The 19,693-nt window shown below is 46.5% G+C and overlaps 2 protein-coding genes across 2 annotated transcripts; one reads left to right on the top strand and one right to left on the bottom strand.

Moving 5' to 3' along the window:
• Positions 1–1,389: 1,389 nt before the first annotated feature.
• Positions 1,390–7,319, bottom strand: LOC117051232 (chymotrypsinogen A-like). The gene is made up of 7 exons (XM_033157431.1): positions 7,241–7,319; positions 5,840–5,943; positions 5,589–5,668; positions 5,203–5,281; positions 3,245–3,425; positions 2,195–2,328; positions 1,390–1,608 (listed from the first exon to the last, which is right to left on the bottom strand). Exons 1-7 carry the CDS (start codon positions 7,290–7,292, stop codon positions 1,447–1,449), a joined length of 792 nt encoding a protein of 263 aa, XP_033013322.1. The 5' UTR covers positions 7,293–7,319; the 3' UTR covers positions 1,390–1,446.
• Positions 7,320–10,325: 3,006 nt separating this feature from the next.
• LOC117051231 (chymotrypsinogen 2-like) lies at positions 10,326–18,629 on the top strand. Its single transcript, XM_033157430.1, has 7 exons — positions 10,326–10,393; positions 11,535–11,638; positions 13,317–13,396; positions 14,237–14,315; positions 14,981–15,161; positions 17,416–17,549; positions 18,421–18,629. The coding sequence occupies exons 1-7, from the start codon at positions 10,342–10,344 to the stop codon at positions 18,580–18,582; spliced, it is 792 nt and encodes a 263-aa protein (XP_033013321.1). The 5' UTR covers positions 10,326–10,341; the 3' UTR covers positions 18,583–18,629.
• Positions 18,630–19,693: the final 1,064 nt, after the last annotated feature.

The raw sequence follows: 19,693 nt of genomic DNA, 5'->3' as shown, positions 1-19,693 counted from the left end.
TGTTCCTGAGTGGAGCAAAGGGGCCTGTGCAACCCAATGCAGGTTTACTCACAAGTAAGTTTCACTGACTTCAAGGGAGTTTACTCCCACAGGATTGCGGCTTGAGAGAGCCTTCCACAGTCGCCGGCTGTAGCTCAGCAACAGAGCCCCTGTTTTGCATGCAGAGGGTCCCGTGTTCAATCCTGGGCTCCTCCAGATTGGGCTGGGAGCAAACCCTGCCTGAAACCCTGGAGAGTCACTGTCACTGAATGTAGATGAGACCGAGCTAGCTAGAGCAATGGTCTGACTCCATAAGGCTACTTCCTATATTTCTGGGTGGCGCAGATCTGGCTTGGGTTTTTGGATTGGTCAGCAGCCACCTCTGCCTGTGAATTCAGCCTCGGCACAAGTGTGGCTTTCCCCCCAGGTTGCTGTCTAAAAATCTCACTGGAAATAAACGCACTGACCAGCGTTAGTAAAACCACTGCATTTCCATCTGACCACATGACAGGAACTTAGCCCTTAAGGCCAACCAACTTGAATAAGAAACTGCACAGCTGCCCATTCTTTGTTCTGCACTCAGCATCCCTCTGGAGCACCCACAAGAACTGCCACTGGGGGTGAAGTTCTGGGACTTGGATGGTACAATCCCTGTATGCATGCAAAAGGTTCCAGGTTCAATCCCCAAGACCGAGAAAGAGCCCTGTGTGCAACACTGGAGACCCACGACCAGAGATAGAGGGGAGCCCCCAATGGTCTTAAGTCCACGTAAGACAGCTTTCTATGTTCCTGAATAGACTTGAGAGGGTGGTAGAACACACCTGCATTGGACTGTGCTTCCCCTACATTTTAAGGCCACCCAAGTTGGTGGCCATCACTGCCTCCTGTGTATGGGAGTTCCACAGTTTAACTATGCACTACATGAAGGAGGACTTCCTTTCATCTGTCCTGAATTTTCCAACATTCAGCATGAGACTTCTTCCTAACCAGGGCTCCACACACAGCCTTGTATAGCCTTTTCTGGCTTGTCCAAACTCTTGATGGGGCTCCTCTGGGGCAGCTGCAGGGCATTTGTAGGGAGCACAGATGGCAAAGCTTTTTCAGCTTGAGGGCCAGACTGAAGATTCACCACACACCTGTGAAGGCCACATGCCAGCGTGTGCACACTCAACCAGATGGGCCCATCACACAGCCTGCACGCTTATGCACATACACAAACATCAGTTTTGCTCTCTGGGGCAACACTGGCATAGGAGGGTCCTGGCATCATGTTCCATAGGGGAAGCCACACTATTGGGCCACTGCTTGAGGCAGTTTGTGGATGCGGGCATGCTCAAATGGCGTGGCCATGCCGGCCTGAGATTAGAATGTATTCTGTGGCAGGAGCAGTGCAAGAACAGGACACGAGACGAGTCTCAAAGGAGGAACAGCCTTTATTGATCCCCCTCATCCCGTGACACCGGAAGTTCAGTTATTAGCCATGGTTTCGTCAGCCCAGGCACGGAGGCGGCTGACGCGGGCATACACAGCAGGGGTGGTGGTTGAGCAGCGGCTGCTGCCCCAAGACACAATGCCCACCAACTTCCAGACGCCACCTTCCTGGCACACAAGGGGTCCGCCAGAATCACCCTGCAAACAGAAGACAGGCAGTTTAGACTTTGGGCAGGTGGGGTGGGGTGGGGAGGGTATCCTAGGCCTTCTGCCATAATTCTCCCTCTAGCCCTTTTTTAAGACACCAGGCAATCTCTTGGGATGTTCACCCCCCACATTCTCTAAAGGTCGGTTTGCAGTTTTGTGTTCTCCCACACCCACCTATCACATGCCTCGAAGAAACTACAGATGAGTTGGCAAATATTCTTTTTCCTACCGTGTACCCTTCAGTTTGAGGGAATCTCTGGAATCACAATCCCCCGGTGACTGCCTTTGTTGATTTTCAGTATTTTCTGTGTCTCTCCTGCGGGTTCCTCCCCACACCCTGATCTCTGGCTATTTTTGTTTTTGCAATAAAAATAAATTGCCATGCCAACCAGTCCAATGTGAACCAGCAACGTGGTACTGAAGCTTTTATAAGAGCTACTGTAACTTTAATTATCACATCCCTCCTTGCCACTTCTGCTCCTGCTCCCTGTTCAGCTCCTTAATTAATCAGCTTCCCCTCCCTGTAGGTGCTTGGGGGTTTTGTGGGAGTGGGAGTGGGGGGTCAAGCAGCACTTGCCATGCAGGAAGAAGATCCGGCTGCACCAGCGCAGATCATCAGGTCAGAGATTTTGCTGCCCCAGGACTTCTTGCATTCTTCATTGGACAGGAGGGGCAGGGCTGTTTGTTGAAGCTTGTTGGGGGTGGTGAAAGCTGCAGGAAAGAGGATCAAGTCAGCAATTGCTACTGCTCTGCTACACCCTGCTAGGTAAGACACAATTTACTTATTCATTTAGATGCTTCTAAGCCCTTTAAAACTATAAAGTCAATCCATAGTTAAAAATACACCAATGAAAAACCCAAGTCCACGTTGTTGTTGTTCTTGTTAAGTCGTTCAGTCGTGTCCGACTCTTTGTGACCCCATGGACCAGAGCACACCAGGCACGCCACTCCACGTTACCACAAGTCAATAATCAAAACCAACTGGGTTCCCTCAGCTGAGCACAGTGAAGAGGAAGATGGTTATTCGGGTAACCTGGTCCAGAGTTATTTAGAGCTCTGTCTGTAAGCAGCTGCCTTGTCACTAATAGGGCAGCACAAATTGGGAAGCAGCACTTCCCACAGAGGGATCATCCTTGCATGGCCTAAAACATCCAGCTCCCAATTGCCACAGAAGTCTTTCTCCCTCCTAACAAGATAGAAAGCCAGGTTGAAGTAACAGGTAGGTAGCCGTGTTGGTCTGCCATAGTCAAAACAAAATACAAAATAATAATAAAAAATCCTTCCAGTAGCACCTTAGAGACCAACTAAGTTTGGGTCAAGAAAGATTTCCCACTGATGCAATGGCGGCTCACCTCACAGGCAGAGATCTGGCTGCCTTGGGGAGTTTCGCTCAAGCAGGTGCGATGAGCTTTTGTCAGACAGACAGGGCCACATTCCCTTCTGGGGGCCACATGATAGTGAAGGGGAGGGCCAAAGTCAAATGTGCAAAAATTAAATATTTAACTTTTGTACAGTGGGCTAGTTTACACACACACCTCTGCACTCTGTCCAGGCAAGCAAGAGGCCTCCTATACATCCCTCCCTGCACCCTCCAGCACTTCCCCTGTGAGACCCCTGACAGGCCCACCATTGTAGCGTGTCTTTCCCCAGCCGGAGGTGGCACAAAGGTCTCCGCTCTTGAAGTGGTCAACAGTGTCTGTCAGGCACACGGGGGACACAGTGTCAGTCATCTCAGCAGGGGTGGCCAGCTTGATGAGGGCAATGTCGTTGTTGATGGCCACGGGGTCCCACTCTGGGTGGGTGAAGACCTGGTGGGCGAGAAAGGCATTGTGGGTGCTGCAAGCAGGATGCAGTGATGCATCTGACCAGAGACTAACAAACATATTGTGGTGTGTGCCATTGTTGACTACAAGGCTAAACACACACATGGTTTGGGAAGAGGAGTTGTAAACAGTGAGGTCAGAGGAGGGTGACAGGCAGATAACGCTGGCAGTGATAACTGTGTTAATTAACAAAAGCAGTCGATGACACAGACATCCTGGCACTGGCAAGCCAGTTAACACAAAGTGCTCAAATCCTTTCACTATATTAGAGCGATAGCATTGAACCTCCTGAGTTATTGTAACTGATACTTTATGAACACCCAACCTCCAAGATGGGTAAGGAAAGAAGACAGACATGTCCACAGATTACTGCTTAAGTCTTTCTAGCAGGGAGATGGGGAAATCTGGTAGTAACTACCGTATTTTTTGCTCCATAAGACGCACTTTTTTCCTCCTAAAAAGTAAGGGGAAATGCCTGTGCGTCTTATGGAGCGAATGGTGGTCCCTGGAGCTGAATTGCCCAGGGGCCAAAAGAGGATCATGCTTTTTATTTTACAAAGAGAAAAGGGAGTGTTGAAAGGACCCCGCTCAGCAGCTGATCAGCAAGAGATCGGGAGAGAGATAAGAGTCCCGGCTCCCTTTCAGCCCCGCCCTCCTTTGTTGAATGTGCTGCAGAGGGAGGTTGTTTGTTTCCCCAGGACATGTGACTGGCTGATTAGATTATCTGTCTGGAAACTGTAGAAATGGCTCCCTTTCCTTAAGATTTTTCAGAAATGTGAGTTAAACCTCATAAAAATGGGGCTTTTCCTCTTTGCTTTTCCCCCTTTGCAAAAGGAGCTTTGCTTTTCCCCCTTTGCAATAAAAGCTGCAAAACCTTTAGCTGATCCTGGGGGGGGGGGGGAACCCAGGGCTTTTCCCTTTGCAAAAAAAGCTGCAAAACTTTTAGCTGATCCTAAAAAAAGCCTTTTGCCTTTGCAAAAACAGCTGCAAAACTTTTAGCTGATCCTCAAAAAAGCCAGGGCTTTTCCCTTTGCAAAAAAGCTGCAAAACTTTTAGCTGATCCTCAAAAAACAAACAAACACAAAAAAGGGCTTTTAGAGGAGGAAAACCAGAAAAATATTTTTTCCCCTTGTTTCCTCCTCTAAAAATGAGGTGCGCCCTATGGTCCGGTGCGTTCTATGGAGCGAAAAATACGGTATTTCCCCACTCCCCAAAAGGTGTCATTTTCCCTCTACCTGACAAACGTGGCTTCTGATTGGCAGGAGTCTGCCTGTTTAACCAATGAATAAGAAGCCCTTGAAGATGGGCTGCGGCCTACAGGTTTGTTCCCCTTGAAACACCCCACCACCAACAACAACAACCTACACAGCACATGCCAGAAGGGTCCTCCTCCAGTAGTGGTGACTACAAAGCGCCAATTTTCATTGTTAGTATTGGATTAAGTGGGTGATTAGTTGGACCAATAATCTGGTATGGTGTTTTATTTCAAGTTTGAACTGCATTCTTGCTATTGTTCTCTCTCCCCTGCCACCGTCCTTCTTTCTTACAAGTAACTCCTTTTTCAATAAACTGCTTAACTGGATCTCTGGGCTGTACTGGTTTCTGAACACCCTCAAGGGCTGGTTAACGCTTACTTAAGCACCTGAAAGACTGAACAAAGCCCGACCTCTGTCTAAGCCTTGTGCAAGTAAATCTGGATGAATACTCAGTAAACATGCTATCTGGAGGAGCCCTAAAGAGGCCTTCCAGCTGCTTCACCCACCTTCTCGACAGCCAACTTCTGTATTTTCTCCGTAGAGGAGCTGCGGTCATGTTCACCAAGCACCACAACATTGGAAGTCCTGAGCAAAGCAAGCAAAAGCTGTCAGTTGGCCCCAGCTGAAGGAACGGAGGTTGCATGGCCATCTTGTCAGGGATTCTTGAGCTGCGATTACTGCATTGCAGGGGGTTGAACTAGATGACCTTTGGGGGTCCCTTCCAACTCTACAATTCTATAGTTCTGTGATTCTCACATATATTTCAGCCCCTTGCTCTAGTTAACACATCTGCTAGCCTTTGCTGTGCATATCCTGACCCTGCAACCTCCAGGATTCCTATTCATCTATTTAAAAAAATATCCCCACAAGAAAAGGGAGGCAAGGTACTCACGTCACCCCACAGTGGGCAGCAGTCACCACCCAGCGCTGGCTGACAAGGGACCCACCGCAGAAATGCCACCCGCTCTTCTCCTGCAAGGTAAGCCAAGGAAAGCGTGTGGTGAGAGACCCAACAGGAACAGAGCCAGGCAGCAGTGGCAATAAAAAGGGCCTTTGGGCATTTTATTTTCAGTTCCATTTAAGCTCTGGTAGGGGAAGTGCAAACCAATAGAGGAAACAAACCAGACTCCCAAGCATTCTTACCTGCAGGGAGACCTGCCACGGCCATGATCCGGGCACTGCCTCCTCCCCGTTGACAATGCGGGAGTAGCCAGTGAGGACGGGCTGGATCGAAGGGACGCCGCAACCTGGAAGCAAGAAAGGAGGTGAAGTGAGAGCTTTTCCATGTTCTCTGCTTTGCGCTCAGGACTTCAGGTAAGGTCTCCTGGCAAGGAGGCTGCAGGGACAGGGAATTGTAAAGGCAGAGACAGCCCAGGGGTCCATGTGTGCACATAACATAGCAGAGACAAGCCCCAATCTGGCTGGTGTGCCAGTCCTTTGCTTGTCTGTATGTGTGCGGTGATGAGAGCCACCCAAAAGGGCCTTCTTGGTGGCTGCTCCTAAATGGGAGATGATGCTAAACTGGGATTGACCAAGTCCCTGGAAGCTTCATGGTTCTTTATCTTTAAGCTGGACTTAGACCAGACCATCTTTTAGATATGCTGGACTGTCCCCTGATAGCCATTCAAACAGAGGACTGTCCTCTATAAACGAGGGGACCAGGCCACCTGGTACAATCTCCCTGGGCCTGTATCACATCAAAATGCACCTGAGGGTGGCATCATCTAATGTTTCTTGTAGTAGCCTGTGCGGTGTGTTAGACTAGGACCTGGGAGATGAGGGTTTGAATCCCTGCTCAGCCGTAAAGCTTACTTCGGCCAGTCACTTACTCTCAGCCTAACCTACCTCATAGGTTTGCTCTGAGGAGAAAATGGGGAGAAAGGTGTGGGTTATAAATGCAGTAAAAAAAAATTGAATTCATCCCTACCTATAGAGAGTTAGCATGTCAGGAAGACATGTCAGGGAAAGAGATCCAAACCCTCCCCTTATCCCTGGTGTTTGTTTTTAAGTGTAGGGAGTTTCAATGTGGCATTCAAGCATTTTGTTCATCTACCTATATTCTGGAACAGTACAGTCCCAGGAGGGCTGTGCCATGTGCTGATTCCCCCATGACAGTCTAGATGAAGAGGATAACTTAACACTTTTAAAGTGCCTTAAACTTCATAAGTGCTATACATATATTAAAAATACAAGGCTGTCCCTGACTGCATGCTTACAATCTAACAGCCATGACAGAAAAGGAAAAAGGAAGGAGGAGGGCAGAAGAAAGCAAATACCAAAGCAAGTGCCCCTTCACTGGGCATAGCTGTCAACCCTCCCTGCTGTTTCCCAATGCTATAATAAGGGAATTTCCCGCAAAAAAGGGAAAGGTTGATAGCTATGTGGATGGGGCCAAGTTGGCCTACCACCTGAATCAGCTCTATTTTCTAGAGAGAAAAGAAAGATGATGATACAAGGCAGCCTGGATGACACAGCCATGGAAATGGTTTGCTTCCCCACCCCTCCCCAAGCGAGGCCCAAGACCGCAAGCAGGTGGGTACTTACTCTGTGCGGCACTGACAAGTGCCAGGCAGGACAAAAACCACAAGGCTGCCATAATAAACTGGTTCTGGGAACGATAGGAACAGCATGTAGCAGCTCAGCCATATATATACTGGATGCTCAGACCAAAGGTGGCTGGGAGCCAGCAGCTACGTGGGAACGAGCAAACCTGTCCGTTGATAACACGGTTGATGGCTGGCAGGTGAAAGCACCCACTTTGGAAACTGTGGGTATTTTTAGGACAATGGCAGCTGGAAGGTTTCTGGGGTGCTCTGTGGAAGGAAGAAGGCCCAGGTGGTCTCTTCCATTTTGCCCTGGGCCTTTGCTTAAAGGAGCAATTATGTGTACAAGAAGCTGGCATAAAGCAAACTGGTGTAATTTAAACTGGCACAAAGTTACACCGGCTCAAACTCCATTCAGGAGTAGAACTCCTGCTGACTGAGCTGAGCTAAGCCTGGCAGAGCAAAAACAGGCCTTTTAAATAGTGTTCGAGTTACACCACCCTTTCTGCCGGCTTAATTTACACTGGGTTCCTAGAGCGTGCGACTGAACACGACAGGCTTAGGATGTGGCCCAAGTCCCCCTGATTCCAGCCATGGAACACAGTTTTGCTTTTTATTTTATTTGTATTTTCCAGCACGATTTTACCTCCAATGTTTTGACTGTATCTGTTGTATTCTTTGTATAATCGTGCCAGGCCACTGCCTGGTCTTTTACTATGTGCTACGGCCATATGGCAAAAGCAATAAATAGATTGATTGATGGAACACAGTTTCCTGGGGGCTTATGCTAACCTGAAATCTACCAGGCTTGGCTGAGCTGCAATGGAGGAGATACTGTATGATGGTATATCTCTGGCTGAGCCAAAGATGAGGGCGTTAATCCATCATAACCTGACTGTGCCAGGAAACAGCTAGAGGGCTGCTGGATCCTAAGGCCACCACCCCAGTTTATGATTTATATATAAAAATAATAATGCTTGATACTTGGCGTTGAGTTCTGTATATTGTTTTTTCTTTGTTTGTTTTTCAAGCTTTAATAAATCTCTCTCTCTCTATTAATATATTTACAGTATATATGTATAGGCACACACACATACGCACACAGGGGCAACTGCTTTACCTGTTGGCAGAACACAGGTATGGAACCTGCTGGATAGAGTTAGTTGAGGGCCTGTAACCCCACACAGCTGTGCCTCCTCCTCAATGCCATCCCTGCGACACACCTGGCTTCTGTCAGCTTTCCCAGAGAACACCTGGCGCCTGATGCAACAAGTTCTCCTGGCTATCAGACAAACCTAGCTGGAAAGCTGGAGGGGCAGCAGCATGGAAACCCTCGGGCACATAGCCCATCACAGTGATGCTCAGTGTTTGGGTGGGCACCCCGCATTATAATAATAATAATAATAATAATTTATTATTTGTACCCCGCCCATCTGGCTGGGTCTCCCCAGCCACTCTGGGCGGCTTCCACCAAACATTAAAATACATTTAAAATATCACAGTTTAAAAACTTCCCTAAACAGGGCTGCCTTCAGGTGTTTTCTGAATGTCAGGTAGTTGTTTATTCCCTTGACTTCTGATGGGAGGGCGTTCTCAACAGCATTACTAAAAACTGCACAGGTTAATTTAGACACATAGAAATAATTACTATCATTTAAACCAATAAACAATAGTGGGGAAGACTTTGACCAAGTCTGCTGTCCAGATGCTGACAGGCAACTTCCAAGACTCCTCCTTAGGCTTCTTTTTCTTTAAACTAGCCTTCAGCCGGGTTGTGCTTCAAACAGAGGACTGTCCTCTGACAGATAGAGGGAGGGCTGCCCTCTGTCAAACACGACACCCTAAAGCTCTGCTCCAAGGACCTGTGGGACCTTGGAAGTGGACCAGAGTTTCTCAGCTAGAAAAATAGCCATGCAGGGCTGTACGTGCAATGGGGCCTGGCCCCTTACAGATATTTTACTCCCTACCAAAATGTCAACCTTAACCCCCCACTAAATTCAATCTCTTGACCTGTTGCTTGCTGAGATACAAAGAAAAACATTCAGGAAGAGATCTACCTAATGGTTCACTATAATACTTTTCTGCTGTCTTCTACTGCTTTCTACTGTTGAGATAACTGGCAGGGACAGTCCTCTTATTTTTCAGTTTTATTATTTTTTAAATTGGATTTGTCTTTCACGCAATTGCATATGTTTAGGTATATTAGGCTACACGTGTTTTATGTTCTGGGCTGTCCTGCAGTGATTTCTTGCTCCCATCACCCCCTTCACTGCAACATTGCTGACTAACTTCCTGCATGAATAACAACCTTCATATCAATTTACTTCCACAGTGTGCTGGGAATGTTGGGTATGTTCTGTGACACCCACCTCTCTCTGTGTTCGTACTGGATATCCAGTTGGACTGACTTCTCTCTGTGTGTCAAGCTCTATGATATCTCCTAGAGTTATCTGCTGCAGCACCCACCAGAGGTTCCTCAGCAAATAAGAACATAAGAGCCCTCCTGGATCTGGCCAAAGGCCCATCTAGTCCAGCATCCTGCTCTCACAGTGGCCAACCAGGTGCCTGTGGGAAACTAGCAGTGCTGAACTGAGCACAAGTGCACCCTCCCCTCCTGTGGCTTCCAGCAACTCATAAGTCAAAAGCATCGGTGGAGGCAGAGCATAGCCATTGTGCTGTTGATAGCCTTCTCCTCCATGCAATTTGTCTAATCTTCTTTTAAAGCTGTCCAAGTTGGTGGCCATCATTGCCTCCTGTAGGAGTGAGTTCCACAGGTTAACCATGCACTGCATGAAGAAAGCCAACCCTGAGGTCCCCAATCCTGGGGGAACTGCCTTCCCCACAAACCCTTTTTTACTCCACCTCCTCCTTGCCTCAGAGACCAGCTGGCACCTGTCGCTGCCCTTGAGGCAGGTCACCTGGGCCTTTGCCCACAGCCTCCACCAGACCTGTGCCATGGAACTTCTTGCTTATCTTCAAGGTCCTATGATAACAGGAGGCTGGAAAACCAGCTTGGCTTGGCTTTCGCCTGTGCCAGCTACCTCACGACATATATAAGGATTTGCAGCCCTTGCTTTGTTCCCGACTATTTCAAGAAGCAAGATGGCTTCGGTCTGGTTCCTGTTCTGCCTGGCCTTCCTTGGTGCTGCCCATGGTGAGTGCCTTGTTTTTTGTTTTTTGTTAATTGGTCTTACAAGCAATTACAGAAAACAAATTGAATCAAATTAAAAACAAATCATATCTGGCAAATAAGTCAATCAAACCAAATACAAATAAAATCCTCATTCAAAAAGAATCATGCCAAAAAAATCTTTACAAACTCCCTCCCCCCTCCCTTTTGCTTCTCAGCCTTCACTTTGTTGCATCATACATCTTCTTTGTTTATCTGCATACCTATATATGTAATTTTTCTCCTTCTTTCCTTCCCATTTATTTGAGCCTTTACATCTCTGCAAGGAGATCAGCTTTTTCTACATGATGTTTAATATAGTCTTTAAATAATTTCCAATTTTTTTCCTTCTCCATTTCATTTATACCTTTTATTTACTCATATTTTATTGCCAAATTATAATACATTATCATTTTTAATTGCCAATCTTCTTTATTGGGTATTCTTTTGGATTTCCAATTGGTTGCAATGAGGAGTCTGGCAGCCGCAGTTGCATACATTAATAAGCACCTATCTTTAGCTTGGATATCATTATCCAGCATCCCTAATAGGAATATTTCAGGATTTTTTTTTGAAGGAATACTTTAATTTTTTTTTTAAAAAAAATTATAGACCATCTCCCAAAATCCTTTGATATCACTGCACTGCCACCACATATGCATATATGTTCCTATTTCCTTCTGGCATCTCCAGCATTGGTTATGAGTTAGTGAGTGCCTTGTAAGAGGCCAGGCAGGAGGAAGAGGCAACTCCAACCCCGCTCCTTTGACATGCTGAGAGATCTGCTCCACAGCCCCCCTTTCCATGGGAATGGATGTTGCACCTCCATCTCCGGCCACGGAACCATGACTGAAGTTTCTAAAATGCTCAAGTCCTACCTGCCCATCACACACTCTAACTTGGCTGAAGTCCCCTGCCATTATTCTGTGGCAAGCAAGGACCACTCTCCCCTTGCCTTTTGTTACTTCACATGTTGCAGGACTGAGCCTTGGTATTGAAAACACAGTGCAGGGGGCCAGACCTTGGTGAAACTGAACTCAGATGAAGCTGTGCAAAGATTTAGTTTACATCCAGGGATAGGGAGTCTCACCTGGGTTAAAAACAAACAAACCTGATTTCTGGCCAGGTTGTGGCACTCCGGCCATCCATCCGGTCTTGAGCGGCTATTCCCGAATTGTAAATGGAGAGGAGGCAGTGCCTGGATCATGGCCCTGGCAGATATCCCTGCAGGTAAGAAGAGCCCAAGCATACAAAACAACGTAACCGGCTGATAAATGATAATTCCAATATCACATAATTTTATAAACGCTAATCACAAAACATATGCAGATTGACCAAATCAGATGTATGATAAATCAATGTACATGTAATATGTCCATGCTAAAACTCCATAATATGTGCGAAGGTTCATGTATGGAAGTACAAGTGAGGATACAACAAGTCCGGTGCCGTCCACACAAATCAGATGATAGTTCCAAAGGATGATAAAGCATAATCTGGCGATGATGTATATAGTATCGTAACAATCCAAAGTATAAACGTGATGTTCCCGCGAAGAATCGGAGCAAACAGAAGGACAAGGATATCCGGTCGTGCCCAGACTTGTAAGGTCTCTGCTTGTATATCATCTTCAGCTGTATTTATTCTTCTGGTGAAGCTAAATGGCGAAACAGGGATAATAATCCGGATATCCTCGTCCTTCTATTTGCCCCGATTATTCGCGGGAACATCACGTTTATACTTTGGATTGTTTTGAGCCCAGCACACTTTGCTTTGGCTGGAGACTAATAATTATAATTATTATTTATACCCTGCCCATCTGTCTGGGTTTCCTCAGCCACTCTGGGTGAACTGAATGAGAAAGGTGGGGGCAACATAAAGTGCTTCTTCATGCAATGCACAATTAATTTGTGGAACTTTCTGCCACAATATGTGGTGACAGCCACTGGCTTAGTCCATGGGTGGGCTCCTCCAGATACAAGTCCAGCACCTGCTCTCTCCTTGTGGTACACTGGGGTGGCCAACAACCTTTTTGGGGCTGAGGGCCACATTGACCTATGGTCAGCACTCCAGGAGCTGCAAGTCAAAGTGGACACTGCAAGCGCTCTGGTCCGCAGGGTTACTTTCGAAAAGGCTTCCCCATCAGCTGTCCTGCACAATTTAAAATCAATGGGAGAACAACAAAATGTATCTGATCATTATAGTAGAGAACACCTATAGGAGTAGTCAGCATGCTTAATTTTTGTAGAAAATAATAATTATTTTTTTAATGGACAGTTTGGGGGAGGGAGTGGGGAGCCACCAAAAGCTTTTTGGCATTACAGCAATGAGCAGTTGGTAAAATAATTGAGACAACCCTGGTTAGTGGAACAGGGACAGAGAGAGTGTGTGTTTACATGAAGGGAAGTAATAATACTGCTCTATTCTGCCTTGGTCAGCCCCCTCACCTGAGGATCTGTGTCCAGTTCTGGGCAGCAATTTAAGAAGGATATTGACAAGCTGGAACACTTTTAGAGGAGGGCGACCAGGATTATCAAGGGCCTGGAAACCAAGCCTTTGAGGGAGTGGAGTATGTTTAGTTTGGAGAAGAAAAGACTGAGAGGTCCTATCTGTCACATGGAAAATGCAGCACCCTTGCTTCCTGTTGCTCTGAGGGTAGGACCAATGGCTTCAAGTTACAAGAAAGGAGATTCCAACTGAACATAAGGAAGAACTTTCTGATGGTAAGAGCCATTTGGCAGTGAAACGGACTACCTTGGAAGGTGGGAAACTCTCCTTACTTGGAGGATTTTAAGCATAGGTTGGGTTGCCATCTGTCTGGGACTATTGAGCTGTGATTCCTGCATTGCATGTCCAAGCACTCGCTGGGTCCTTTCTATCTGCTCACACGTTCCCCTCAATCCCTCAGGACGACACTGGCTTCCATTTCTGCGGAGGTTCTCTGATCAGCGAGAACTGGGTGGTCACCGCAGCCCACTGCAATGTCAGGTAAGGGGGAGACTCTGTGTACAACCCACTTCTAAGAAGAGATGCTCTGGGGCTCAAAATAAAACCAGGAAGCCAGACTTGCTGAAGCCCTAGCCCTGTAATCCTAGAGGGATGTGTGCGTGTCCGGTGGTGAGCGAAGTACTCTGCACACACTCAGAGGCACACTTTACTTTTCATAGTGTTTCTCGGAGATTCTGAAGTCAAAATCTCTTTCTGAATGCATTTTTGTTCCGGTGCTCGAAGTGGGAGAAATAAAGATAGCAGGATTGTCACATTCCCCAGGCAGGATTGCCAACTGTCCAGCAGAGGTGGGCACAGACACCAAACCCAAAATGCTGCCAAGTCCACAACAGCAGATTGGTGTCCAGGAATCAGGAAATGAAGCTTTTCAAAGGAAGCCCATGATAGCAGCTGCTGTCCCTTTACATTGTGTGGCACAGGTGTATTGCGGGATGTTTAAGTAGCAGCTAGACCCAGCCAGTTATGAAAAAATATATATGAAAGGAGGGTCCAGGGAAGGCATCAGCAAGGGTGCTGGGCTCTTGTAGCTGTCCAAGGATGCCAAGTGCTGACACTGATTCCTAGCCTCAGCTGAGAACTCTTAAGGTGCTGGTAACAAATCTTACCTTTCCCGTGCATTCAAAGGGTGGCCTTAGGCAAGCAGTTCTCTCTCGGCTGCAGCTCACCCCCCTCCACACACCAGCAACTTGGGGATAACAGTACCTGCCTACCCCACAGGGCTGTTGTAGTGGTTGTTGAGATCATGTATATGAAGCGCTTTGACTATATTTCTCGGCACGGTTGACTAATGAATACTATCACCTGCTCCCCCCACTGCAGGACAAGCCACCTGGTGGTCTTGGGTGAATTTGACCAACGCACTCCTGCTGAAGATGTTCAAGTCATAAAGATTGCCCAGGTAGGTAGCACAAGATTGACCTTCCCAGACCTCAGGTGCTCCTTGCTCTGTGTGTGTGTATCAAAATACCAGGCCACCAGGCCAAAGTACTGCTAAAATGCGAGTGGATAGCAGTGGAGGTGTACACACGATGATCAGTCTTTAAAGTGAGCATCATTGGCTCAATTAAACTAAACAGTTTTAATTGGATTTTGAATAAACATGCCATTAACCATTGCTGTTTTTAGTTTCAATGTATTATCTTCTTTATTATCTCCAGAGCCAGTGTGGTGTAGTGGTTAAGAGCAGTAGACTCGTAATCTGGGGAACCGGGTTCGTGTCTCTGCTCCTCCACATGCAGCTGCTGGGTGACCTTGGGCTAGTCACACTTCTCTGAAGTCTCTCAGCCCCACTCACCTCACAGAGTGTTTGTTGTGGGGGAGGAAGGGAAAGGAGAATGTTAGCCGCTTTGAGACTCCTTCGGGTAGTGATAAAGCGGGATATCAAATCCAAACTCTTCTTCAAACTCTTCTTCCATGTGCAAACCACTATTCTGAATACAGTAATGTTTTTTATAGGGTGGTGTGGGGGACACTGGAAATGAATCTATGAAACCAAGGGAGCAGTGACCCCCCAAAAAGTTTGGGAACCACTGGCTTAAACTAAACTGCCTCCTTCTTTGACAGGTTTTCAAGAACCCCAAGTTCAACCTTTTCACAGTGAAGAACGACATCACCTTGTTGAAGCTGGCTAGCCCAGCCCAGCTGACGGCTCGCGTGTCTCCCGTGTGTCTGCCCCAGGCCACAGATGACTTCCCTGGGGGCATGACCTGCGTCACCACTGGATGGGGCCTTACCAAATACACAAGTAATTTTTATTTATTTGTTATGACATTTATATTCCACCTTTCCTCCAAGGATCTCAAGGTGGCATACGTACTTCTCCCTCTCTCCATTTTATCCTCACAACGACCCTGTGAGGTAGGTTAGGCTGAGAGAGACAGTGACTGGTCCAAAGTCACCCAGTGGGCTAAATGGCTGAGAGGAAATTTGAACTGTGGTCTCCCAGGTCTTTGTCCACTACTCCACACTGGTAAAAATCTGGGTACTACCTTTACAGTGGTACCTTGGTTCTCAAACCGGAAGTCCGTTCCAAAACCAAAGCATTCCAAAACCAAGGTGTTCTTTCCCATAGAAAGTAATGCAAAATGGATTAATCCATTCCAGACTTTAAAAAGCAACCCCTAAAACAGCAATTTAACATGAATTTTACTATCTAACAAGACCACTGATGCATAAAATGAAAGCAATAAACAATGTACTGCAGTCACACAATCAATCAATCAAGCTGTAGCTGAACTGGGTTCCACACAGTCACCAAAAACAAAAAGAGCCACAAAAAGGCAAAATAAATAGCAAAAACAGACAGACCTCAGCGTAACACTCAAAACGGAAGTGTGGCACTCAAATCAGAAGTGTAACACTCAAAACGGAGCACATTCAGCTTCCGAAAAAAGTTCGCAAACCAGAACACTTATTTCCAGGTTTGCAGTGTTTGGGTTCCAAGTTGTTTGAGTACCAAGTTGTTTGAGAAGCAAGGAACCACTGTACTTGAAAATAGGCCATGATGGTCTTGAACCCAGGTTTTTATCAACCTGCCACTTGTCCCTTTTGTGGGAACTGGGTGATATAGAGCAGGGGGTGGACTCCTTCCATCATTCCTGGCCACTGGCCATGCCTAGCAGGCAAACCCTCCAATGAAAATAGAATGGCAATGGTGCCCACCTGAAAGATGCCGGAACTGATTTCCAGTGAGTTCTGCCTGAAAAAAGCCCTGTGGACGCCTATTCCATACTTTCCAACATCTCTCCGATGAAAATAGGGATGTCCTAAGGAAAAGTGAGACATTGCAAGATCAAATCAGAAACTGGGATGGCTTCTGTAAATCTGGGACTGTCCCTGGAAAATAGGGACACTTGGAGGGTCTGAACATATTTTATTTACTTACTTCCTTACAGTATTTCTAGCCTGCAATTCATAGAATATTTTCAACCTTGGAGTGAAAACAAGCAGAAAGAAATAGCAATATGCCAAAACTACAAAACTGTTTTTTTTAATAATAGGTCCAATAACAACCAATTAAGCATTTTATCGTAAGGCAAATAAGCAGAACAGCAATGAGGACAAAAAACTGACATTTCCAATTTAACCAAATTCTGAAGTAAAAGGAAACACAGAACATTCAAATACATTATTATTATTATTATTATTATTATTATTATTATTATTATATTTATTTTATTTCTAAACCGCCCTATACCCAAAGGTCTCAGGGCAGTTCACATAAAATATCAAATACATAAAATCAAAACAAAATCAACAACCCCCCCCCAAAAAAAACCAACCCCAAAGGAATTAGCACATTAACCAGCCTGGGGGGTCTTAGCAACAGTTCCAACCCTATTTTTCACTTGCTTACTTACCCCACCTCATTTCGCTCACAAAAAGGGCTCCCCTCTGTGCCAACAGACTCTCGCTTTTGAGCAACCTCCCCCGCCCCCCCCCCACTCCAAGCCATCTCATGTGCCCAGTTCTGTAGAATACTCTGTTGACAAGAGATTTGCCAGCCGCCTTCTGTGGCAACTTTTAAACGCCTACTGAAAACTGTTCTATTCCGCACAGCCTACGCAGGCAGTTCAGAGTAACATCCCTGCACCGTGGTTAACCAGTGTTTGCTTTTTAACCTTTTTAATGTTTCTTATTGTACTGTTTTATTTATAATTGTTGTAAAGCACTCTTGGCATTTTTTAAATGAATATCAGTATATAGATATTTGTATAAATAAACATGTAGGTATGTGTACATGAAAACTAGGGTTGCCATATTTCAAAAAGTAAAAACAAGGACACCCTGAAAGTTGTTGAACTTTTTCCCCCCTACAAAAAACGCCCCCAAAACAGCAACTGTTCCATTGACATGCCTAAGCTCCAGGACAAAGTGCCGCCTTTCGGAAATTCCCCCCCGGATGTCAATTCCGTCTTTCAAATCCTGGTAATGTCCGGGAAAATCCGGACGTATGGCAGCCCTAATGAAAACTCCTCTTCTCATTTGTTCTTTCCCAGACAAGGACACTCCAGATAAACTGCAGCAGGTGGCCCTCCCTCTGCTGACCAATGAGCAGTGCAAGAAATATTGGGGGGCTCGCATCGCTGACGTCATGGTCTGTGCCGGCGCTGCAGGGGCTTCCTCTTGTATGGTAGGTCCTCCCATACTACCTGAGCTGCCCTCCCACCTCAGGGTACCCCCTCCTCAAAGCCCACCCACCTTCTCTCAGCCACCACAGCAGTTCCTGTCTAGAATGAGGCACCTGCCATCTTCCCCCTTGCATCTTGCTGGCCACTCATTTCTGTTTTTTCTTGGCCATGGAAGTCTGCTTCCTTTTGCCCTTCCTGTCCGGCACTTGCTTTCTGAGAGGCAAGAATTACCAGAGGTCAATGCCATCTGCCCTGGAAATCCTGGATCCTGGGGCCCAGGTGGTGGCAGTTTCAGTGGCGAGGGGAAGGTGAGCGTCAACCTAGTATTCCTATATTCCTATTAAAAGGCAAACACACCTAATTTCAGAAGCAATTTTTGAACCAAAAACACAGCCGTCCTCCACAGCCATTCGTGAACCAAAACACACTCATCCAAATTTTGCTGTGCCAAGTAAGGCGTACAAAGATGCATGTACTAAAAAGCAAAGTGTCCCTCAGAATGCACATATTAGTGAAAACAGCATACTGCACACACCGAACCATTAGATCTCGGAAAATATAAACAGTAGGGGGCACAGGCTTTGCAAAAAATAAATAAATGTGTATATGAGGAGAAATCCCAACAAAAATGCTGGTGGGGAATGTTCATGAGGACTTTAAAATAATTGCAAACAGATGTGGAAATGTGAAGAACTGAATTTAAGAATGGAAAACGCGAGAAACCAAAATGGACACATCTGCCCTTCATACCTCACCTGTTGCAGGACTGAGGCCTTTCCCCATCGCTCATCTCCTGACATGGAAGTTGCCAGCTCCCACCTTCCTTTCCTACAGAACCTCTTTTGACACCCTGCTTTGGTTGTTCCCCTACAGGGTGACTCTGGTGGCCCCTTGGTGTGCCAGAAGGATGGTGCCTGGACCCTCGTCGGGATTGTCTCCTGGGGCAGCGGCACTTGCTCCCCATCTAGCCCAGGGGTCTATGCCCGAGTGACTGAGCTCCTTCCCTTTATTGAGGAAACGCTAGCTAAGAACTAACTTAACTCTCTTTGACTTCAGAACAATAAAACCAGCATCTGCCATCATGGTTTGTGTTTCTTCTATGCTGTTGAGCTCAGGTCCTGGTTGGGGGCTTCACACAGACACCTGGTTGGCCACTGTGAGAACGGGATGCAGGACTAGATGGGCCATTGGCCTGACCCAGCAGGAAGGCTCTTACATTCTTGAGCTTCAATGCCACACATAGCATGAGGTGGTAGAATTCTGGCCTATACCACATTAGCTGCAGGTATGGTTCGACTCATACACTGAATGCACACCCATGCCAACAAACAAACAAATCTCTTTGCATGTAATCCGTTCTAGGCAGGGGCAGACTTTAGTAATATGACGCCCTGAGCAAGGACAGTATTTGGTGCACTGGAGGTTTTTAAAGGGAGGTCAGTGGGCCCCCTTCTCAGGGATTCTTGAGCTGCGATTTCAGCATTGCAGGGGCTTGAACTATTTTATCCTTGAAGGTCACTTCCAACCTCACAATTCTATGATTCTACGGAGAATTTTACCATCTTATTTCACATAATGAGTAAACTAGTGGTTATAATTTATTTTATGGCAAGTGTGACACAGGGTAGTTAAGGGAGTTGTGCATCCCTCCCTCTTGCAGAGTATTGTGGCTCTGGTCACACCAATTAATTAGAATCATAGAATCATAGAGTTGGAAGAGACCACAAGGGCCATCCAGTCCAACCCCCTGCCAAGCAGGAAACACCATCAAAGCATTCCTGACAGATGGCTGTCAAGCCTCTGCTTAAAGACCTCCAAAGAAGGAGACTCCACCACACTCCTTGGCAGCAAATTAATTAATTAATTTAATTAACTGAAGTGAACTGGAGTGGCCGTTTCATCTGTAATAACACACTCAAGAGTGACTAGTCAACATCCAAGAGATTTCTACTCAATTTTACTTAAGCCTCAATCCTACACACTCTTACAATGAACCTAGTGGGGCTTATTTCTCCCCATTCCCGCCTACCGGCAGCCCAGAAGGTAAAAAAAACCCCCAAAAAACTCCAGGATATACCCCACCACCACTTCGTTCCGCTGAAATGCGTAAAACTGGTCTGAGGGAGGTGCGTGGAGAAAAAGGGGC

This window comes from Lacerta agilis, chromosome 8 (assembly GCF_009819535.1).
Source record: "Lacerta agilis isolate rLacAgi1 chromosome 8, rLacAgi1.pri, whole genome shotgun sequence".
Lineage (NCBI taxonomy): Eukaryota > Metazoa > Chordata > Lepidosauria > Squamata > Lacertidae > Lacerta > Lacerta agilis.
This window is presented reverse-complemented; position numbering and strand designations above follow the sequence as displayed.